The following is a 22626-nucleotide window of genomic DNA, read 5'->3' on the forward strand; positions in this document are numbered from 1 at the left end:
TTATTTATTGTAGCAATCTGCTGTGCCATTTCACCAATCGCCGTTAACACTTTAGGGCTCGCTCTTCAGGAGGACATGGCTGGAGGAAACAAGCACCTGGGGGCTGGGAGCACGCTCTGGGGAGGGCAAAGCCACCCTGGCTGTGACACCAGGAGGGGATCCCTCTGTGTGAGGTACGAGAAGAGTTGGGGGTGTCTGCAGGAGAGGATGGGGACCCTCTGTGCCCTGGACACTGCAGGGCGATGCAGGGAGAGGCTTGTGTTAGCGAGGCAGGGCAGCGAGGATGGGCTGTTTGCTGCAGCACCCTTGCAGCTGTGCCCTGCACTGTGCAGGGACCTCACTCTGGCTTAGAGCCCTCTTTGCTTGTAGTTTCTGTTCCCTTGAGGAGGAAAATTCCTCTCGGTTTCTCCTGTCCCTTTCCCTCCTTCCGTAATTACACTTCTGCGCTGAATGAACCATTCCGAGATGATGTGGCTATTTTCTGTTGAGGGGAAGGGGGGCTCCCCGTGTTCATGAACTCTTCTCCTGGAGAAGCCCCAGCAGCAGCCTGGTGCTTCCCCTCCTCTCAGGGTATCTTCTGTCGTTCACTGCCCAGTGGCTGTACTCAGCCCCTCACTGACACCAGAAAATCACAGCTTAACTCTGCGGCTGAGCAGGCTGAGCAAAGGGAAGCAGGACAGGCTGAAGGGAACTGGTACTGGTCTCTGCTCCTTTGGGTCACACTATGGGAGCTGGAAATAGGGAGCAAAGCAGCCTCTTGTGTGGCTGGAGGTGTCAAGTGTGGCAGGCAGGGGAAGGTCAAGCAGTGCTGAATGCAGGCAGGCTGCACTGACATGAGCACGAGAGCAGAGTGCCCGGCTTTTCCTCCACGGTTTATGCATGGGGTGTGTGGGGAGATCCCTGAGGGCTTTCAGGAAGTAGGGAGTGTGTAAGGACACCCTGGCTGCTCGCTTCAGTTCTCCTCCCACGTCTTTGATTCTCCTTCTCCTCCTTGCCCGTTGCTGAGCTGGAGCCTGCCAGGTCCGACTCTCGCACCGAGGGCTTCCCCGGCTTCACACAGGCGGGATCCATGCTTGCAGGGCAGAGGAGGTTGGTAAAGAGCCTTTGTGAACTCCCCAAGGTCAGCCAGAAGAGACGGCATCCGCTAATCCAAGGTCATTTCCTGGGCTAAAAGCAATAAAATGTTTTATTGATAAAATGAAGAGGGGAAAATACACACTAAATCCACTCTCACGCATTGTGGGCCATACCCGGGCTCTTGCTGCCTTTGCCTTTGTCCTGGCCCTGCCTGGGGTAATGCACAAGGCTTTGTGCTGGAATGGAAATGTTTTCTGGAAGGGGCTGAGTGTTTGGCTGCATTCCCTGCCTCCTCCTGGCATGTGGCTGGGCACAACCAGGACCTTGCTCCGGGGAAGCCCAATGCCCCATCAGCCTTCTGATGTGAAGGTTTGGCTCTGTCCTAAGCTCCAAACCTTTGGCTCAAGTGTAAAGAGGCTCTAGCAGCATCCTCACCCAGTGAGCCGTGCTGCCCTCCCAGTTTGGGGCTCCCACACAGACTGGAGTCTCTCCAGTCAAGCTTGCACCAGAGTGGTTAAAAAAGAAAAGGACTGTGCAGCATGTCAGCCCTGCTTCCTCCCCCTCCCCGCCCCAAATAATACTGTTAATAATTAATCGAATGAGAGCTTGCAGCTCCTGGAAAGCTGGCACTGGGACCTCCCTCTTGAACGGAGCTGCTCAGCTGGGCTTAAAACTCTTCAATAGGAATATGAAAGCTCCATCTGTTCGACGTACCCGGCCCTCTGAAGTGACAGCACACCGCCCCCCCCCCCCAGCCAGCACCCCTCTCCCTGCAGCACCGGTCCTCCTGCCCCTCTTCTCCTTTCCCTCCTCTTCTTGCCTTCCTCTTCTGCCCCTCCTCAACCCCATCCCCATCCATCGGGGTCCTGCCTGTACCCCCAGCTCTTCCCACACCACTGAGCTGCACACAGCCAAGACTCTTCCACCATTCAGGCTGGTTCATCCAGGTCCCACATGCCCCTCTTTTACAGCCAGGACCCTTTCCCACCTCTGCCAGGGTATGTTTCTTCACTGACCCAAAGCCAAAGCCAGACTTTGGTTCTGTTTTCCTTTTCCTGCAGAGCCAGACCTTGTCTTCACGGCAGCGTTTGCCCCTTGCCCGGGATGCCCTATTTCTGTCCATGCTGCAAAGCCCTTCATTCCCACACATGCTGTGCCCCCTTCAGCCCCTTCTCCCTTGGGGGGAAGCAGAGCTAAGCCGTGCCCACCTTAGAAGCTCCCCACTGTGGAGTTCATGGCAGAGGAGGTGCTGCTTCAGGGACTGCATGGAAGTAGAGAGCCTGGGACTGCACAGTGGGCACTGCAGCACATGGAGTGCAGGAGAAAGAGGGGCAGTGGGGACAGAGCTGGGCTTGTGAGCACTTCAAGGGGGACAAGGCAGCAAAATGGTGAAGTGGGTTTTGTCCTGCTCCTTGCCAGGCCTGGTTGTGACATGCTGTAGCTGTTCTTCAAAGGGAGGTTTGCTCTCGAGATGCCACAGGGCTGGGTGCGGAGCGGAGGGAGCCCATGTCCCCTTGCAGGGTGTGGGGAGGGGGCAAACAGAGTAAACTCCCGGTGGCATTGTTTTCAGAGGAAGCGCTCAGTGTAAATAGAGCATGTGGGAGAGTTTGTCCTGGGCAGAGATGAAAAGTCCGTGTGACAGGCTCAGGTTATAAACGGCTTCCTCAGATTGATGCGAAATCAAAACAGTTCTATTTAGACGAAGAAAATGAAGGGGGATGTTTACTTAGCCTGGAATCTTTAAACAGTGCAATGGAGACGCAGGGTGATTTGGGGTGGGGAGCTCAGCCCGGGGGGAGGGAGCTCTGGGGGTACAGCAGTCCCAACCTTGGGTAGATACAGGGGTCCTTCATTCAGCAGCTCAGTTCCTCTCCCTCTGCCCGAGTGAACCAAACTCGGATGCTCTGGTCCCCTCTTAGCATCTCTTTGTAAGGTGAAAGCATTTGAAATCATCTCTTTCCCTTCTGCTTTTGAAAGTGATAGGCTAAAGGAGGGAAACAGAAATGTTGATACAAGTAAGTGATGTCCCTCCTATTCCATAGACAAGGAAATAAGGCAATGGAAAGATAAAATAATGTGCCCAGGCTGTGAAGAGTTGGTTGGCAGAAGCTGGGAGTTCTTCTTTCCCTCAGCCACATGTGCATAGATGGGATGGAGATACCAGAGAGCCCTGGTACTGCAGAGCAAATCCCACCTCTGGAAGGTCTCTGGGAGGTCAGTTTTATAGATCAGGGAACAGGTAAGTTGTCAGAACTTGCTACATGTTTAACTTAAACTTAAGGAAAAGATTCCCAAAGTGTTAAAGAGCAGAACTGCAGTGCTCCAAAGAGTCCCAAACACAGGAGAAGGGACAGGAAAGATGTAAAGGGGAAAGTCAGGAGCTGGGGGGGCAGAAGCTGGGGAGGCAGAGGGGCAAATCCAGGGTGTGTGAGATGGCAGGAGGCAGGAACAGGGACGGAAGACAAGTTGCAGGCTCCCTGGAGTTGCTGCGTACGCGGCAAGTGCAGCCTCGGGAACGTCTGTTCCTCTCTTCCTTTGAATAAATATTTATATATTCATTTGCCGGCTGGTGCACACACTTGGCTGCTCACCTCCAGACCAGAATAATGGGACCTGCCCTCGCTGCAGAAAGGGGGAGGGCAGCGGGGATTTGGGCTGCCGCGTGTCTGCTTCCCAGTTATCTCCAGCTGCGAGCGGTGCTGAGCTCACCCGTTCAGCAGGGCTGGGGATGGTGGGAACGGGGAATCACCAGGCAGCGCTCAGAGCGGTTCAATGCTGACCCCATTCCCCAGCCATGGGCACGCACCCTGGGCACCCTGCGGAGGCACCGTCCTACCCACCCGCAGCCACCGAGGCTCCGCTGGCCCTTTGCCCAAGCATACAGGCGGGAGCTGTAGGTGTCCTGGCTGGGCTCCAGCTGGAGCTCACAGCAGCCTCCCGAGATTCCCTCTCTGGTACCAGTTGCACATAGGATCGGCCTTCACTTTCTGCCCTAAATAGAGCGGGAATGTGATGGGAAGGGAAGGTGCCAGCACACAGAGACTTTTGCAGCTTGATGGGCGTCTGCCGGTGCCCATCTGTATGCGTGAGGACTGCGTGCGTGTGCGGGGGGAATGTGTGAAAGGGGAATGCGTGGGGAAACGTACGGGAATGTATATTTGGGGAGATGGGACTTTTTAACCCGTACGTGTATGACTGCACTTGTGGAGTGTGCCAGCACATACACACAGCTCTTGAACAGCTCTGATCTCTAGGTGGGGAGGTATGTGTTTGGGGGCAACGTGTGCTTTCCCTTTGTGAAAGCATGATTGCACGTAGGTGTTAGTGCTGGGGGGGTGTGCATTTGGAAAGCAGGGGAGTTCGTTTTGCCTCTCTTTGTGTGTGGGGCTGATAACTTTGTTGGGGGGGTATTTTTCTTGCAAACCTTGACAGGGAAGCGTGTCTGAAGCTGTCAGGAGTTTATGCTAAGCAGCCACTCTCTGGCTCTTGGACAGCAGGTCTAAAGTTTCACTCTGTTTGTATTGGGCTGTCATGTTATGGGATTAGGGGCTGTCATGATGGCTTCTGGATGCATTGTAGGGGGTCTGATTAATCTCTCTGTTCTTCTCTGGAGCAGCACCTCTGTGCTGGTGACAGGGAGGTGCGGGCTGAGCTGCCATGAGGGACTCCTGTGCAGTGGAGGAACCCGTTCTCACCTCTCGAGGTCTGCAGATTCTGTTTCTCTCTGGCTGCTCTGTCAGCACGACACAGGAGTCCAAGAGCAGGTTTTGGAGGGACCTCCAGCAATATCCCAACAGTAACTCCAATGCAGTGTTAGCGGCAAGTGTAGCAAGACCAAGACCATGCCCTGGGGAAGAGCCGGCTGTGTGCACATTTCTTGCCTTGGGACCTTTAACCCTTCTTAGTCTGGGTGTCATAAATAAAGAGGGGAATGAGACAATGCAACTGCTTTAGAATCAGTTTTTTGCTTTTATTTGCAAGGGAATCTTGCTAATTGTTGGTACAATAATTATGCAAGTGACTCTGATAGGAAGCATTTAGTTCAAGATTCTGCGTGACCTTGAAGTTAAGACCTTACCTTCTTCCTTTCTCCCCCCACTTTCTCTTACCCCTCCTTTACTAGCTGTCACATATGAATAAACTACATTAAAATAACAAACCCACACTAATTAGCTGATTGTGCTGGGAAGTGTGAGAGCAGAATTTCCTGTGTGAGAGCAGGCAAAGGAGCCTGATCAAATCATACCAACCCGATTTTCTCCCATACCACTGCACACCAGTCTGGTGCTCCAGTGCATGGACTAAGACGGGTTCATGTCCTTGGTACTGGTTCTTTCTGGTGCATACTGGTTCTCTTCTCTGAGATTATGTGCAAACTCCTTTCAGGGAGTTCCTCACCATCCCTGGTTTAGGCTTGGGAAGCTGTTTTCCCTGCTGCATGTGGTTGGGTGCAGTTGTGGCTGGTGTGGTTTTGGCAGCCAGAACATCTGGGATGGAGCTGGGGACCTAAAAGCGGGTGGTGCTGCAGTCTGAAGGGAGAGCAAGCCAGGCTTTTACTGGAGCTCATACCCTGCCTGAGCCAGGAGCAAAGGCTGGTCCCTACCTTGTTCACCTGCCTAGATGTTTGGTGCCTTTTGAGCCCTGTTCAGTCCCAGCATAAATACGTGCCTCTTTCTTGAGGCATCCTTTAGTAGTAGAAGGTTCAGAACATGCCCTTCATGGGCTCTCCTGCCTGGGCTTCCACTCAGAGCTTAGGAAACAGGCAGCAGTGGCACCTCTCAGAGGATGACACTGGCCATGCCTGAAGCCCTGTTGGGTTGGGACCAGCCATTTGCTCTTTGGGTTCAAGTTGTCTGATCCCACTAATGCCCTTCCCTGCTTCTTTCCCCTCTCTCTTTCCAGCTGAAAGAACTATATGCACTGACGCAGCCTCAGGAAAACCCACAATGGCTGCCAAGCGCAAAGGCGGCCTGAAGCTAAATGCCATCTGTGCCAAGCTGAGCCGCCAGGTCGTCTTCGACCACGGGGGAGCCGAACAGGCACGGGCGGACAAGGGCCCACAGCGGGAGAGCAGCAACAAGGACCTGCCTCAGCCCGGGACCAAGGAGCTGGGGTCGGAGTTCTCAGATGGACTCAGCCGCGTGCAGAAGATCGAGGAGGACAAAAGGAGGGAGGTGATTGAGAAGTGGGTGAATGGGGAATACAACGAGGAGCCCTTGCTGGGGCGAGTGGAGGGCAAGGAATGTAAGGAGAGCGCGGAGGTGCCCCCCGAAGGGGTTTACATGGTGCAGCCCAAGGGCTGCAGCGACGAGGAAGATAACGGGGATGAGGCGGATGCTCTGAGGAGCTCGCAGGATGGAAACTTCTTGGATGACAGGGATTCCGATGGGCCAGCCTTGAAGGACGATGCCTACCGGTCCTCCAGTGGCGAGACGGGCTCCAAGCTGGGGGGAGGAACTGCCTCAGGTGAGTCCTCTGCTCCTTCCTCCTCCAGCTCCAGGGTTGGGTTATCTGTGGGACAGACAAAGCCATTGCTGTGTCCATGTAGATGCTGTCTGCATCGGGTAGCCAAGGAGGAGGGTGAAGCCTCGATCCCCTGGCAGAGTCCTGGCATTCTGCTCTTGGAACCATGCTCAGTTTGCCTCTGCTCCAGCCTCCCCTTCCCAAGAGGAGCATTGGTGAGGGTGGATGACTCTTTCCCTGGAGAAGGAAAAGTGATCTTACATCCCTTGGTAGGGTAGATCTGCCCCTGTAGACACCTTCACACTGTTTGGATGGAGATCGCTGGGCACTGTGCTGCTTTCCTGTGCATGCATTGCCTATGGCGGGGGGGGAACAGTGGCCTTGTGGTGCTGTCCGGGCGGGGGGCTCTGGCCGACAGGGGGCACTGCGGAGCGGGGCGGGGCTGCACCTGAGAGGGCGGGCACGTGCAGCCGGGCGAAGGTTCTGGAAGGAGCCGGCAGACATGGTCGGTGCGTGGCAGCTTTCCATGGGGAATGGGTGGGATGGGATGGGATGGGATTAGACCGGGCCTGACCCGCGGGGGGAGCCTGAGCTGTGCTATGGCATGGCCAGGGGAGCAGCACATCCTGTGTGGACCCAGCTGAGCCCTGGCTGCCGCCCTCGGGTTCTGGGCGCTGTGGTGTCAGGGAGCTCGGAGCTTGCTGCCCTCAGGCACTGCCTGCCCTCATCACTGATCCTGGTTGCCTACCAGACCCCTTCCGGGTGTAAATAGGAATCTGTAAGAGGAGTCCAGCACATAACCCATCACCATCCGTTTTTTATGCCGAGTGTTGCCTCATCCCGCACTGAGGGGCTGCTGACCGCCATGGCGGTGTCTCCTTCTTGAGGCAGCTTGGGCTAGAACTGATGAAACTGGGGGCTCAAAACCTTTACATCGCTCCTGCTTCGGTCTGGGGTGCCAGCCTGGGTGCAGTTGCAGGGTGTTCTCTATGGGCTCTGTGTGTGTTGATTTTCAGATAGCTTCTACCTTATTTTTGTGGTTCATTCCCTGTGAGGGTGCTGAGGCGCTGGCACAGGGTGCCCAGAGAAGCTGTGGCTGCTCCATCCTTGGCAGTGTTCAAGGCCAGGTTGGACCCAGGGGCTTGGAGCAGCTGCTCCAGTGGAAGGTGTCCCCATGGCAGGGGTTGGAACTGGATGAGCTTTAAGGTCCCTTCCAACCCAAACCATTTTGTGATTCAAAAACTGAATCCACCAAGAAATGTTGGGAAAAGCCCCAGATGAAATCCTCTCATGCTTTCTGATACCCAGGTTCCCCGTAGATTGATTTTGGGGTGTGTTTGAGTAAGCTAAGCCTCAGTAAAGGCTTAGTGTAAATTGAATTCTCTCCATTAAGTCAGAGCAGCTCCCTCCCCGATTTGTCACTCAGCTGGGTTGAATCTGTAATAGAAAGATCTTCTCCTAATCTGCTCCACCTGCATGCACCCCTCCCCTGATCTCAGCACTCTGTGAATCCATCAAACTTTCCTCCTTTTGTGTGCGCGCATGTTTTCCTCCTCCTGTTAATAATGCAGCCGAAGCTCATCTCCGTCTGTCCGTTCCCCTTCTGGAGAGGCACATTCTCTAGTCTTCACGAGTTCAGTGGCAGCGCACATAATTATGCATATAAGATATAAACAGAGCTGTTTAATTATCCTTCGCCACATCAGTGACAGAGTAATTAACAAACATTGCAAGATCAATGAGGAAAAGTGTGACCTTCAGTTTCCTTTGATAGGAAAGCCCTTGTCGTTCCCAGACACAAGGTGATTGTGCCTGGACTCTGTTTTTAGTTTGTTTTAATCCCCCCACCCCATTTACAGCTTTTATTTGCTACGAAAACTAAAAGGAGGGAAACTTAAATATAAAAAATATGTTACCAAACTGGGGAAAATCAAAGGAACTGAGGGTTCACACTGGGGTAGGGGGTCCTCAGTAAAATGCCTTTGTAAGGCTGTATTGTCAAAGGATTATGCAAAAACGTATAAGCACTCATGGGGGGCTGCAGGCTCATTTATGTTTAAGGCAGGTAATGGCACATGCGGAGTCCAGTTTACATATACAGCCCCGTGGGATTTGACTTGCAAACAGACGTGCTGCCAGGTCTTGAGCGTCTGTTTCAAGAACCCTGTTGTAAATGTCGTTCACAACATTTCCCTGGAAAGCACAAACTGAAACATCTCTTGCTTTGGAAAGGACAAAGTTCTTTGCCTCTTCTGTCTTTTTCTGTCAGTGTTCCAGAAAATGGATTTTAAGCTGTTCATCACTGGGTCCTCTCAGACCAGTTTATTCCAGTGAGATCTGGAGCTGCTTATACCAAAAAGGAGGGTTTTTTCCTTGGGAACTGGGGGGGTCACAGGAGCCAGTGAGATCAGAGGAGAGGAATACACCTCTTCCCTCCTGGTCAATGTGGCTTCAGGGGAGTCATAGCAGGAATGTGGTTTTGAGGGTTCTGAATGCCCTGTGCTCCCTCTGAGGACATAGAGGATACAGAGCTGGCAGTGCTCAGCAGCATTTAAAATTGAACCCATATTTCTTTGTTCAGCTGGAAACTTGGGTGAAAAGCAAGCGCCACACAGGAAACCAGTTCCTACATCTAACTGGCTTTCTTGGTCCATAGGGAAAGTAATCCTGATTATATGGGGCTGAAGGGTTCCTGCTTCCCGGAGTCTCAGTGTGTACTCACACCGCCTGTTTTATGGGATTTCAGCTACTGTTCGTGTCCTGTAGCCTAGTGCCAAACCCCTGCCACCTTTGTCAGGGTGAGACAGTGAAGCTTGTTGTGCATGAGATAGGAGTTTGCAGGGACTTGGTCTATGCTGTTCAGTCCTCCTGCTTTGAAACAAGATGGAGGACATGCATGTATGGCCATCCCTGTTCCTTTTTCTGAGCCCTCTGGAAAGAAGGGACTATGAGTTGGTGCTCAGTCTTGCCTTATGTGCCTCCCTCTCTGGTACAGCTAGGAAACACGTTCAGGAGTCGCAAAGCTGTTGTCTGTCAGCAGATGGTTGTCAGAAGCTGATCTGGACATGCAGATATGTTTCTTCATTCATTCACGCACCCTCTCCTTCCCACTGACTGACCCATGCTTCTCTACACACATTTATATATAGCATTTAGGTTTCCCAGTACAGTCTCTGACAGAGATCCCTTTCCACAATCTCACTGACGCACACATACCCAGGGAGATTTTCGTATACAGTCCCATGTTCTTTACTCTGTTACGTAGTGGGCTAAAGTAGTCACCAGAAGCTTTTTCTTGTACAAGCTGTCAAAGTGCTTCTTCCTTTTCATAGCCTGTTGGCTAAGTGTCTTAGAAAGGGAATATTGGCCCTGTTTTTGACAAGGTGGGGGTTTCTCTTCATAATTTCCTTGGGAGACTCCACTTGGGAGAACATGCATGATGACTGCTGGTTTCTGTAGTCCCCAAGTCTACGTGTTTTTCCTCCCAAGCAGAATAAAGGACAGAGCCCTGGCTAGGATGTCCCATCCCCCAGTATCCAGACCTTGCACTCCATTTGGGCTGTTTTGCTTTTCCTTCCATATATAGTGTGCTGCTGCAGGCTATTTTTAGCCCCTTTTTTGCTAGCTTCGGATCCTTTGTGATACGATAGCTGCTCTGAGACACACAGATCTGTGCTCTTTGGCAATGCCCACAAATGGAGAGCAGCAGCAAGGGAAGAGGGAGCCCTTTTATTATCACAGAGAAAAGGAGAGGAAAATGCAGTGCAGGGAGGGGAGAGAAAACTCAGGGACAGTGCTTCCTGTGGCTCCATGGCTTTGCCCTTCTCACTGGGATTTGTTTCCCAGCCTGTGTCCTGCTTAACTTTTGTCTGGACATGGATATGAGGAGGGTTTTCTATCAACTAGGTAACAATAATTACCTGTTTGCTGTTGTTTGAAAAGTATACGTGGAATGAGTTGACTGAGTCTCATACCATCTCTGTGGTGAGACAGCTCCCTACTTTAAAGTGCCTCTGCTAGAAGAGCCTCTAAGCTTCCGAATAGGTGCAAATAAGTGAAGGTTTTCTTGGCTTTAGGAGTGTGTTAGGGGGCTTGTGCTGAGATGAGTGAAGGTACAGTCGGTGGGTAGCGAGTAGTGGGAACTGTCTGAGATGTGGATCAGGAAGGACTGAGCAGCAGTTGATCAGGGAGGATATTGTGATCATCTGCAGCCAAATATGCACAAAGGGAAAGCAGAATGCAAGGTGTTTTGGCAGGGGTGAGAGGATTAAATCCAGGATAGTGAATCCTGAGCTCAAGCTCAGACTTTGCAAAGCTCAAAAAAAGGTCTGAACACTCCCCCTTTCCTTTAACCTTAAGTTTTGCGTTCAGTTCTTTGCACCAGTTGAGGTCAAGACACATGGGTACCAAAGAAGCTACCCATTGGCTGGGTTTCAGGGCAGCTGTTAAAGCTAGTAAAAATCACACTTAACAGTTTAATTTCTTATCAGATCTTCTCTGTGGTATTTTTCCTGCCATTGCAGTTTGGCACAGGCCAGCTAGAGATTTTCTGTGCAGTACTTGGAAGTCAGGAGATTGTAAAGGAAGCTAGGGGATTGTTTTACAGGTCCAAAGAGAAAGGAAAAGCAGAACAAGGAAAAGCAGATTTAACAGAAACAAGGAAGTGTTAGACCCAGTAGGGATTTCATGGGTTTAATCACTTTTGTTGGGCCATAGGGTTACACTGAAATGGAGGTAGAGAAGAGAGAAAAAGAGGTAAAAGGAGAACTGCTTTAAAGCAAGATGAAATTATTTAATATGCCTGTGTGTGAAAGATAAAGTTGATGGCTTTGGTAAGGTGTTGGAAGGGCCACAGGAGAGGGGCAAGTGGGGAAGCACAGGTGAAATTATCCTACCTCTGAGGATGGAGTAATACAGCCTTTCCTAGTGTTTTCCTTCTGACAACTTAGTGGACACTGTGGGGCATGAATCTGCATATAACATCCTTTAAAATTAATAGTGACCCATGAGGTTGTGCTACAGAAAGCTACAACCTGAGCCAGACTCTTCAGGGGCATTGTCACCCATTCTGTGACTAGGAGGTTGTTTATTCTGAAGTCAGGCATCCCAAAATCCCATCCAGGATGCTGTGCCTAACTGCCCAGAACTGGAAAGTCATCTGGGGTTAAACCAGGTCCCATCACTTAGCAAGTGTGTCTTTGTCCTGCTTCAGGCATGCTCGTTGCATTGCCTTTCTAACTTGCTGTGTACATAAGGAACTGCAGCACTTCTGCCACCTGAACACAGTTCTACCAGGCATGAAATGGGAGTGTGACCTTTATGGTCTTGCCCGTTTTAGTGCCCACTACAGGCAGTCTTTTCCTCTGTATTGTCCTGGGGATACTGATCTGTGGAAGCTGAACTTTGCTCATTGACTGGGTCTTGTGTGTATGGAAATGCTTTCCTGTATGTGCATGCCTCTGTGTATGGCATCATTGGCTGTCAGATCCTCCAAATCCTAGGGCTCCATTTTTATGCCTTGGATCTGCTCACCTATTCTGTGGCTATGCCTTGGTACCTTCCTTTCCCACTATGTATCAAGGCGGTGTTGATTTGGTTTGAGCAGGACCTAGTGCCCAGGACCTCCATTCTGTTGCTAGTGTATCTGCTTGTGTTGGCTCCCTGTAAAGGGGTGTGCTTGCCCATGAGAGCTAGAGTGAGTGATTGGAAAAGATGACGAGGGAGGTTTGAAGGACTCCTGCACACAGTAAATCTTTACGCTGCAGGAGAAAGTGAGAGGGAGAGGAGGAGGAGCGCTATGTCAGACTGAAGCCTAAATGAGTCCAAGCTGGCACATCAGAGTAATCTTTATTTCCTCCTTTACACTGATATTGGGTGACCTCCAGATGTGTGTTCTTCCCCTCCTGGTGGCCTCTGAAACTGCCTGAGGGAGGAAGGGAGGGAGAGACCCAAAGGACAGCTTTTTCTCACTCTTCCTCCCTATGATCATGTTTAGGTAGACTAGCCCCTTCCTGCCCCTTCCCAACCCATGCTCCAGAGAACAGGCTTTCTTCCCCTCTTTGGAGTCCACATCAGAACAACAGGTCTTTCTGTCCTCAGTCCAAATCCAGATGGAGAGAAGGCTGTTTCATACCTATTTTGCACCTGTGTGGACTTTCCTCTTGCTGGAATTTGTTCCTGGTTGCTTTGGGAACCTGCCTGTAGGTTAACACAGGCTCCACTGAACTGTGTCCCCTTTTTATGTGGAGAGCAGTAGCTCTCCAGCCATTGGGATTGCAAAGGAAGAACTGACTAAATTGTCAGGGAAGGGAAGGACTTCAACAGCAATGGGGAGCTGTCCTTTGTCTTGCATTCTCCACTCCTTCCCAAGCTTCTAATGCATGAAGCCTTTGCTGCTCTTCCCCCACCTTAATTTGTCTCCATCTCTGCTCTGCACTTTTCCATTCTGCCCTTCTCCTGCTCTACCCCACACACTGTCTTGCCATGTCTCCCTTATCCATTTCACACCGTGCTGTCCTGCCTGCTCTCAGCCCTGCTGTTCACCAGCACATCTCACATGTTTCTGCCTCGCCTTGCACACGCAGATGTTCTGCCGTCTATCTTCTGTGCACCTCCTTCCATATACAAACACACACAAGGACAGAATTGTACAAACCTCGGCACATTGGCACTGGTCTCACTTCCAGTAAAATTACTTTTTCTTCATATTAGGCCAAGGCAAGAGTGCAGAGACATTTATGAAACTTTGTTTAATGTACTGAAAAGCCATCGGCTAGAACATTTAGGAAATTGATTTTCCTGGCATTGATGAACTCTTTTTATTTTACCCCAGTATTAATTACTTTTTTTTTTTAAACAAATTAATTTAAGAGTCGTAAAACCTAACAAGTGAGCCAAACGTCAGTAGATCATGTTCCCCTCTCCCCTTGCTCCCCCTCCCTGCTACTACAGCTAGCATGGGAGGAGAAGAAATATCAGTGCCGTGTATGACTCTCTCACTTTGGTTCTCTGCAGGGGAAGCTTCATCGCTGCGAGATTATGCGGCCACCACCATGAATGAGTTCCTGGGCATGTTTGGCTACGATGACCAGAACATGCGGGATGAGCTGGCTCGCAAGATCAGCTTTGACAAGCTGAATGCTGCTACCTCAGAGGCCCCTGCGACTGCTGCCTCTCTCCCTGGTGAAGATGCCATGAGCAAACGGGCCCGCTTCTCCAAGTATGAGGAGTACATCCGCAAACTGAAAGCTGGAGAGCAGCTCTCTTGGCCCATGCACTTGGCCAAATCTGAGGAGTTGGGCTCCAAGCTGGGTAGAGAAACTTCCTCAGTGCTGGCACAGCCAATTCGGGTGCCGGGTGCAGATGCCTCCATGCTGACGGAGACCAAAGCCACCATCCTGCCGCTGCCCTCTCCCAGCAGTTCCCAGATGCAGGGCCTCATGTCACGGGCCTCCAAATATGACTTCTTCATTCAGAAGCTGAAGACGGGTGAGAGCATCAGGCCACAAAATGGCAACACTTACAAGAAGGCCTCCAAGTATGACCTAGAAAATGTCAAGTACTTGCACCTTTTCAAGCCTGGAGAAGGAAGCCCAGATATGGGAGGAGCCATCGCCTTCAAGACAGGCAAGGTAGGCCGGCCTTCCAAGTATGATGTGAGGAACATTCAGAAGCTTACTCCAGTAAAAGCTCCAGCACCCAGCCTGGCCCCTGCTCCCCTTGCCAGTACCCCCAGCAGCACTCCTGTGGCTGGACCAGAGCAGTCCGTCTCATTGTCATTCAACACTCCTGAGTACCTGAAGTCAACCTTCTCCAAGACAGACTCCATCACAACTGGAACAGTCTCTACAGTAAAGTAAGTGGCCTCCCAGTTTTCTTTGTCTTAGTGGGGGATCATCCCTGATCAGTGGGCAGTTCCAGTTCATGTGATGATAAATACTGCATTGTATGTGTGATTTTCTTTTTTCTCTCTGTTGGAGTGTCTGCTCCTCTGTTGCACCTTACATCTATTTATTTTATTGGCACTAAGAATGTAGGCTGCCATCAGCTGTCACAGCCATGACTCTAGAGCCTACTACTCTATGTTTGTGTGTTAAAATGAAAGGTGAAGGAACATGATCCTGTCAGCACTCTAAGGTCAAAGTTGTAACTACTTTATTTTCTCCTTCTTCGGGTTCCCCAGGCATCCAGCTGTGTTTGTACTAAAACCTTACTCTTGCAGCTGTTTAACTCAATGGCAAAACTCTGCTGACTTAACTGTTAGCAAGATGGGGCTTTTTGTTTGTCCCAGATCTCAGAAGACATTTTGGTGCCTAATTCCCATCAATTTTCATAGGAGTTATGCACATACAACTTCTGTGGGGCCAGGCCTGTGTCTTCTCAATTTGCTTGTTCCTTGCACAAATAGAGGTGATTCAATTACCCCGCAGACTGGGCAAACTCATTTGCCCAATTACCACTAATAACCTCCTACACATGTTGCTGGCAATCTGCAGTGATGCCATTGACTGAATGGAGATATCTCAAGGCCTTGCCAAACATTGAATTACTTTGTAATGTGACTTCTAGAGGTGGTAGCTGTAGAAAAGCTACATATGCACATGAGGCTGCAAACAGAGAGGAAGTGAGGGACTTCTCTGCTTTCTTGTCATGGTTTGGATTTACTTGTTTCTTGCTGTGAACCTGGGACTGTTGTGGGCTGTGAATCCCATGGGGACATTTGTAGTAAGTCTAGGACCTCTCTCCTGCACTTCTGTGGCAAATACCATTACACACATCCTACTATTTTGTCCTCTGGTAATTGGGAAGGCTGTTTTATGTTTAATATGTGGACCTTGGGCTGTATCCTCACTTGAGTGCTCTTTGCAATCTCAGGCAAGTCTGCATTCCCCATTTCCCGTGTTTCCCCACCTGGAAGGCAGAGCTAATGATACTTGTCTTCCATGTGCAACAGTCGTTTCCCAACTGCCTGCAGACAGATTTGAGAGCCCTATGGTTAAGGTGTATGGGAAAGGGCAGAGGATTATTAACATTTGCATTTGGCCCTTGCTCAGGATGAGTCCTCTCTGTGCTCCAGATGGCAGGCAGAGATTCCTGTTACTAAAAAACAAGTGTTGTAAATATTCTTGTAGGCACAGTGCCTTGTTGTGATGGGTGACTTGGCCAGGGACTCTGGCTGTAGAGTGTGCAGGATGCTCAGCTGCCTGCAGTTCAGTGGCCATCCTAGAACTGTGCTTGGGTAGTTGTGTACCTCTTCTTACCTGCTTTGGTGTTGCACTGGTATCTCAGTTTCCTTTCTCTTGCTCATGTCCTGCTGCCTGCAGGTGTGGGTTTGCAGCACCATGTGGTCCCTCCTCTAGCCACAGGACTTCCTCGATTGGGGCATTGTGATGGGGCTGTAACAGGAATGGAAGTGACCATGGCCTTCAACCTGGCAGTTCCCAGTGTTCTGATCACACATGAGAGTACAGAAGAGGATCCATTCTCCTTCAGGCTGCTTACTAGATACAGGCTGTCATGACAAAAGAAAGCAGCCTGTTAGTTGTGCTGGTGGAGGAAGTGTGAACTGTGGTATTTGGGACCTGGCTTTCTATTTGCAGTCCCCACTGGGACAGAATAACCTGGGAGGAATTACCCCTCACTCTCACACATATGCATGTATGCCCTAGCCGTGGGTTTAATTTCTCTGACATCTAATGCTCTTAACCTTCCCGGAACTAATCTACCTACTTCAGGTGAACTCTCTGTGAAAGTGTCTTTGTTTAAACCAGGCCACAGAGCTGTCATCTGTATGAGTGGAGGTTGGGTGTGGGCAAAACTGAGAAGGAAGGACATGTAGAGTCGGCCTGGGGTTGTGTTGGTATGCCATTGGCTCATAGGTAGGCTGGAGTCTGGCCCTGCATCTCTTTTTCCTCTTGCTGAACTCACTGAGGATGTAATTTTGTCTTCTTCCTGTTGAAGTAACCCCAGGTTTATGTGACAGTTTGGTGCAGTTGGGTTGGGTTTTCCTTCATAAATGCCTTTGCTGCCCATCTGTTGGAGTTGGGGTATCTATGACAAAAGAAGTAGTTAAAGCCCCATCTCGGGTGCTGTAGTCAGCTTGCTGGTACCAGGTAGCAGTACATGGTGCCTGGTGGCTGCAGGAAATGTGCAGCAGCTCACAGCATCACTGAAGCACAGAGACTCTTCTTGATGGCCCTTCCATGCAAATAAGGGCAGCATTGCAAGGTGCTTTAAGGAGGTGTTTGTTTTCCTGTGGCCATAGCTTGTTTCTTTATAGGTATTTAGGGTTTTTCTGTGGAAGCAGATTTTCATGGTTGGCCTTCTCAGTGTCTCCAGCAAACTGAATTGAGTCCACAAAGAGGGAATATGCAGAAGGGGTGGTAGGTGGACTATGGTTCCCTAGGAAAAGGGTACAGGATTTGAAGGGCAAGGAGGAGGGAGGTTAAATGTATGGATAGCTTTGCTGGGTACTCTTTCCTGGGCCCTCTCTCCAGATGTGTCAGTGGTGTGTGAGAGAACCAAGGAGCTTAGGCTGTGCCCTGTTCCTGCCTGCTAACCAGCTCTGCCCTGTGTGTTTCTCATTAGGAATGGATTACCCACTGACAAACCAGCTGTCAGCGAAGATGTAAACATTTACCAGAAGTATATTGCCAGGTAGGCAAAACTCTTGACTTTCTTGGGGAGAGGGCTGGAAGAGGGTGGAGTGGTGGTGGGAGACATCAGGTCTTGTTCATCTGGATCAAGTGTTTAAACCAGTCATTGGCACTTCCATTTCCCTCTGGCATCTGTACTTGCTCTATTCTCCTGCTTGGGAGAGCAGTAGCTGTGAGAGGTGTACAAGCATGCCAAGAGCATGCTCAGCTCCCCAGAGCTGTTAGACTGTGTGACAAATAGTGGAAAAATGTTTCACTGCAGAAGCCTAGGATTTACATGGGAGAACTGTCTCTTGACTGTTGTTCTTTCTGTCCATTGCTATGCTGTCTCCAGCTTTTTTCCGCCTACCATGTCTGGTGCCTGCAAGAGGCAAGCAAAGAACATCTCACCTTGGAGAGTCTAGGCTGGAGGAATTCATAAGTAACTCAGAATTGGGCGGGTCGTAGCACGAGTGTGGGATGTTTATCCTAGAAGACTTTTCAGCTCATCTGTATGAGAAACCCTCACTGAATAAGGTGCAGACTAGGACACCTTATCACAGATGTGGGCAGGCTTAGGTCAGGAATGAGCAATGCTGAGAGGGAGTGCATGGCTGTTGTGGTGAGACAGAGTGAAAAACATCATGAGAGCCAAAGGGACAGAGGAAATTATTGCGTAACACCTTCCTGGACTCATGGTGTAAAGGGTCTATCAGCCTTTGTTCCCATCCTGTTGAATCCTCTGTCTGTATTGTGAGAAAGCTTACTGTAGAAGCCCCTGATATACAGAATGACACCAGTCAGGGAAGCAAGCAAGCACTTCTCTCCAGAGATAAAACTGAAGGGTTTGTTCCCACTGTGGGCACTTAGTAACAAGAGGGGAGGGAAATAGGTACTGTGCTTTCCCACCTTGCAAGATCCAGAGAGTCTGCCTGTGGGAGGCAGTCTGCTGCTAGGAAGGTGCAAGGGAAGATCTTGGCACATGGGCAGGGGTAAAGGGTGGGAACAGTGCTCTCCCTAGCTGGAGAGTGCATGAGAGGTGATTTCCTTTCCTCCCTTTTGCCCAAATCCCTGATGTAGGAGGAGGGGACAAAAACACCACATGGGAAGAGAGGACAGTTGCAGCACCACACACAGTTCCTCAAGCAGCAGTGCCTCTAGTGCATTTGGCAACTGATACTCTCCTGAGAGAGTAGAGCAGGGTTTAAGCCCGCCTTTGCATGGGGCAGATGGAGCAGCACGCTATTACTGCTGAAATTGCAGAGGAATCACAGAGAGAGAGGAGATGCCACACTTTCTGTCCCCAGCTTCACCCTCAAGCAGAGAATCATAGAATTGTTAGGGTTGGAAAAGACCTTAAGATCATCTAGTTCCAACCCCCCTGCCATGAGCAGGGAGCCTCATCCTAGACCATGTCGCCCAAGGCCTTGAACGCTGCCAGGGATGGAGCATTTACCACTGAACTTCACCAGAGACCTACATAAACACTTCACCCACATCCACTTTCCACAGCACACTGCAAGCCCCTTCCCCTGGGTCAGGCAGGTAACTGAGGGAGACTTGTGAGGTAGCTAAGGGCCACCACATCCTGCTTAAAAAGCTCCCTAAGCCGCCTGTTGGCAGCACAGCCACTTCCCTTCAATTTACACACCATTTTAAAAACAGTTTAAAGCTTTAAAATCAAGGGGTGGGGGGAGAAAGACATGACACTCTGTGTCTGTACTGCATAATTAGCTTAATGAGTTTGCCAAAGCCACTGCCAAAAGCTGCCCAGGGATAATCCATTCTCTCACACAACAAAACAAAACCTCTTACTTAGCTAGTTTGGGTTGGGTTGTTTCCCCCCCCCATATATTTATAATTAAAAAAAAAAGAGAGACCACAGAAAAAATTATTATTATTATTATTATTATTATTATTATTATTATTAGTGCCTCAGCAGATGGTGCTTCTGGCAGCACTTGCTTAAATATTTATTTCTGTGTGGGTTTCCTCCCCCCTTGTCATTGGGGTGGGGTTTTTTTCTTCCTTCTTTCACATCATCGTTACAGGGTAATGAGTCTGTAAACACTCAAAGCATGCTGACTGCTTTATTTATTATTTTTATTGTTATTTATTTATCAACTCCAAGGCTAGTTCTTTCTGCCCTCCCCTTCCCCCCCTCCCCAATTAAATAAATAGATATATAGAAGTGAACTGATTAAAGTAAAGAAAGGGGGAGTGGGTGGTTCTGGTGAAAATGGATTTATGTGCTTGTATGGACAACTCAGGGGTTTGGATATGCATAGCAGCGTGATTAAATGGCTTGTTTCAGGTGTATGTGTCTGTTAGTGTGCATGGAAATTGTGGGTACGTTGATGTAAATGAAGAGGGGTGTTAATGTACCTTTGAGTATGTGCATGTAAATGTGCGTGTGTGTATGCATGGAAGTAAGTGTGTGGTGTGTAAGCTTTCCTGTTAGGAAAAAAGCTAAACAGATGCTGTGCTTTAAAAATTAATAGCTTTGAACTGTTTCAAGTGTCAGAAGAAACACAGGATAAATATAACCCTTTAGGAGCCTAACCTCACAGCCTGAAAGAGCAGAATATCCCCTTTGTGCTGTGTTTGCCACTTCCCTCCTTCCCCAAGAACACGATTTGGTAGTGCACTTGCCTCTCCCTTCCTGCGCTGTATACCACACTCACACCTTTCTGTGGCACGTGGAAGGGAGGGTAAGAGTTTGAAGTGCTGGAGTGCTTGTTTAGTTGTTTGCTTTTAAAGCTGAGCCTGTGAGTTACTCCTTCTAGGATGCTTAAAGTAACTTATCCCATGCTGTTGGATTTCTTCATTATCTGTCCCTTCTTGCACTGCAGTTGGCATCTCTGGTAACTTTGTGTCCTCACTTTCAATGATATTTTGACTGCTTTGCTTCAAAGGTGTTTATATGTCAGCAAGGTCTTTATCTTCCTCTTCTTTCTGCCTGTCCTGCGCTCCACAGTTCTCCAGGCCTTCACAGCCCTTTGCTCTCTCTTCCCCGTCTCATCATTGGAATAGCAAGGAAGCTTTCGACAGAGCAGTTTCTTTCTTTTAAAGCTGCTGGTGGTGCCACTGACATAAAGCCCTGGACCAGCAGGACCAGTTGGTTCAATCTGCTGCCAAGCTGTATGTACCTAGTTAATGGCACAGTGACTAAGGCTGCTACCTGTGTCCTGTACCAACCTCACAGCAGTGCAGGCACTGAGCAGGAATCGCTTCCACTGCTTTCTGCTCCACACCTTTGTTTGTGCAGCCAGCCTTGCTGTTTGCCTTGTGGTTTGTTTCTTCTCCGCTGCTGAGGTTTGTTCTAGTTTCTCAATCACCTGTTCTGACGTGATCCTGATTTCCTGCAGTATTTCTTCTCCTTCCCCAGGGAAAGGCATGTCTGCTCCTGGCATCTGTCCCTGTCTCCCTTTGTGAATGCTGAGGCAAAGAAGTCATTTAATTTTTTAGCAATGTCTATCTTTTCTGTCAATTAAGTCCCCTTTCCATCTCCTGGAGGCCCTGCTGTCTCCACAGTTGACCTCCTCTTCTTTACTGTGCTTCAGAAATACCTTATTTAGTCCTGCTTTCCATCCTGACTTTCTCTGTCCTGTAGCTTAGTGTTACCTCACCTTACGATGATCCGTAATATTCCCTGCTCCTGCCCGTTCCTCGATGGCCCCAGGACATCCTCACTCCTCTCATTTTTTCCTTTTTACCCGTTGCCCTTCCTTGTTTCTTCCCCATGCCCTTTATCATATGCACTCCTGCTGCGTTTAGCACTAAGTGACGGGAGGAACCTTTGAGGAACCTTTGAGCAGATGGTACTTTATCTTTGAATGTTTCCCCTCTGAGTCTGCTTCTCTCCACTGCTTTTCCCTTTCAAGCTTCTCAGTTCTTCCAGGGTCCTCTCGAATATACATCAGAGAGTTCATTGCACTGATTAGCCTGTTACTGGATCATCCTCTTTTGCCAGTTACTTGTGTGTCTGTCAGTCACTACATTCTATATGCTGTCTGTATGTAGGTATTAAATGGCATTTCTGCCTTTCTGGGGATTTTTGTACCCTGTGTGTCAGGAGTTTCCAGATCTGCTGGGTGGAATGCTTGGTGGTGACCTGCACAAATGGATTGGGTGCGTGTTGTTGGCTGTTGCTTTTTATGTCCTACTTTTAATGGCACTCAAAGGCAGACTGAAAACCCCAATTTTTGCACCGCACTATTTTTTGTTGTGAGCAATTCTGTATCCACATGGAGAATAAGGATTAGCAGGGCTGTTGTGCTTGGGAGATGCACTCACAGGGTGAGATGTTCCAGCTGTAACACTTCCTTCTGCTCCTGTTGATCCATCTCACCTATCTTTCCATTGATCTGCCCATCTTATTGAAAGTTCCTATGCAATCTTGCCATGATCATCTTCTATCTGTGTGGTTTAATCTAATCCACTGGTTTGCAATCTTCTCTGTAGTGTGACACTATGCTGTGACTGAAAGGTAAAAATAATCTTGAGACATAACTCATGCAGTTGAATGCCTGAGCTTTTCTGAGGTGTCTAAACTCACACAGGAGAATTTTAGAATTGTATGATATTGAATTCAAGGAACCCTCCTTTCTTATTCTGCTCCAGGTAAGCAACTTAGATAATGGAGATGAATTTAAAAGGGAAAGACAGATTAGGGAAGTACAAGACCAGAATAATCCTGTTCAAGATGCACCTCTAAATAGTGACAGCTAAGAAGGGAGAGGCTGAAGGGTTACCATCTCCTTGGAGGGGATAAAGGAGATGGGTTTTAATGCTGTAAACATGTGGAATGAAATCAGGAATGGGACTTATTTGTACCTTGTTTAGATGCACTACTCTCAGGATACTGTTTTATTATCTTTCCCTTTTTTTATTCTGTCCTCCTCTCATGTTTGCAGGTTCTCTGGCAGTCAGCACTGTGGACACATACACTGTGCATACCAGTATAGAGAACATTACCACTGCCTTGACCCTGAGTGCAACTACCAGGTAAAAGAATGGTAAAAAGTTACCAGCACAGCTACCTGAACATAAAAGGGTACAACCTGGGGGAGATGTGTGGCCTTCCATGCTTTTCTCCCCTCACACATGCGTCTTCACTTTTCAAGGGCAAGATACATTCTGAATTTACTAGAACCCTCTTCTGTTCCCATTTAACCCAGTCTAGCACCATTTAACCAAACCCAAACCACTATAAAGAATAGCAGAATATAGATCAGCTGAAATCAGTGGGAACTACTCCAGATTTCTATTGGTGAAATTCTGCTGCGTTACAAATTGTCCCTGAAACTAGGGAATGCTGATCTGTTAAGTCTGTCTCTTTCCCTCCTGCTGCCCGAGTGACATTGCAGCAGCAGTATTTGCAGCAAAACACCCAGTAAGACCAGCAGCAGCCTGGGATTTGTGGGGAAAGTGTGGGGGCAGGAGCGTGTGG

The 22626-nt window shown here is 49.3% G+C and overlaps 1 protein-coding gene across 6 annotated transcripts in view; it reads left to right on the forward strand.

The window, feature by feature from the left end:
- CASZ1 (castor zinc finger 1) overlaps positions 1-22626 on the forward strand; it is a 199881-nt gene that overhangs the window by 142565 nt on the left and 34690 nt on the right. For all 6 annotated transcript variants that reach the window (XM_034068596.1, XM_034068600.1, XM_034068597.1 and 3 more), the window contains 4 exons: positions 5980-6543; positions 13555-14395; positions 17128-17196; positions 22091-22181. In XM_034068596.1, the coding sequence (XP_033924487.1) occupies positions 5980-6543; positions 13555-14395; positions 17128-17196; positions 22091-22181 (1565 nt within the window). The remainder of the gene's footprint in view (positions 1-5979; positions 6544-13554; positions 14396-17127; positions 17197-22090; positions 22182-22626) is intronic.

This window comes from Melopsittacus undulatus, chromosome 12, assembly GCF_012275295.1.
Source record: "Melopsittacus undulatus isolate bMelUnd1 chromosome 12, bMelUnd1.mat.Z, whole genome shotgun sequence".
NCBI lineage: Eukaryota > Metazoa > Chordata > Aves > Psittaciformes > Psittaculidae > Melopsittacus > Melopsittacus undulatus.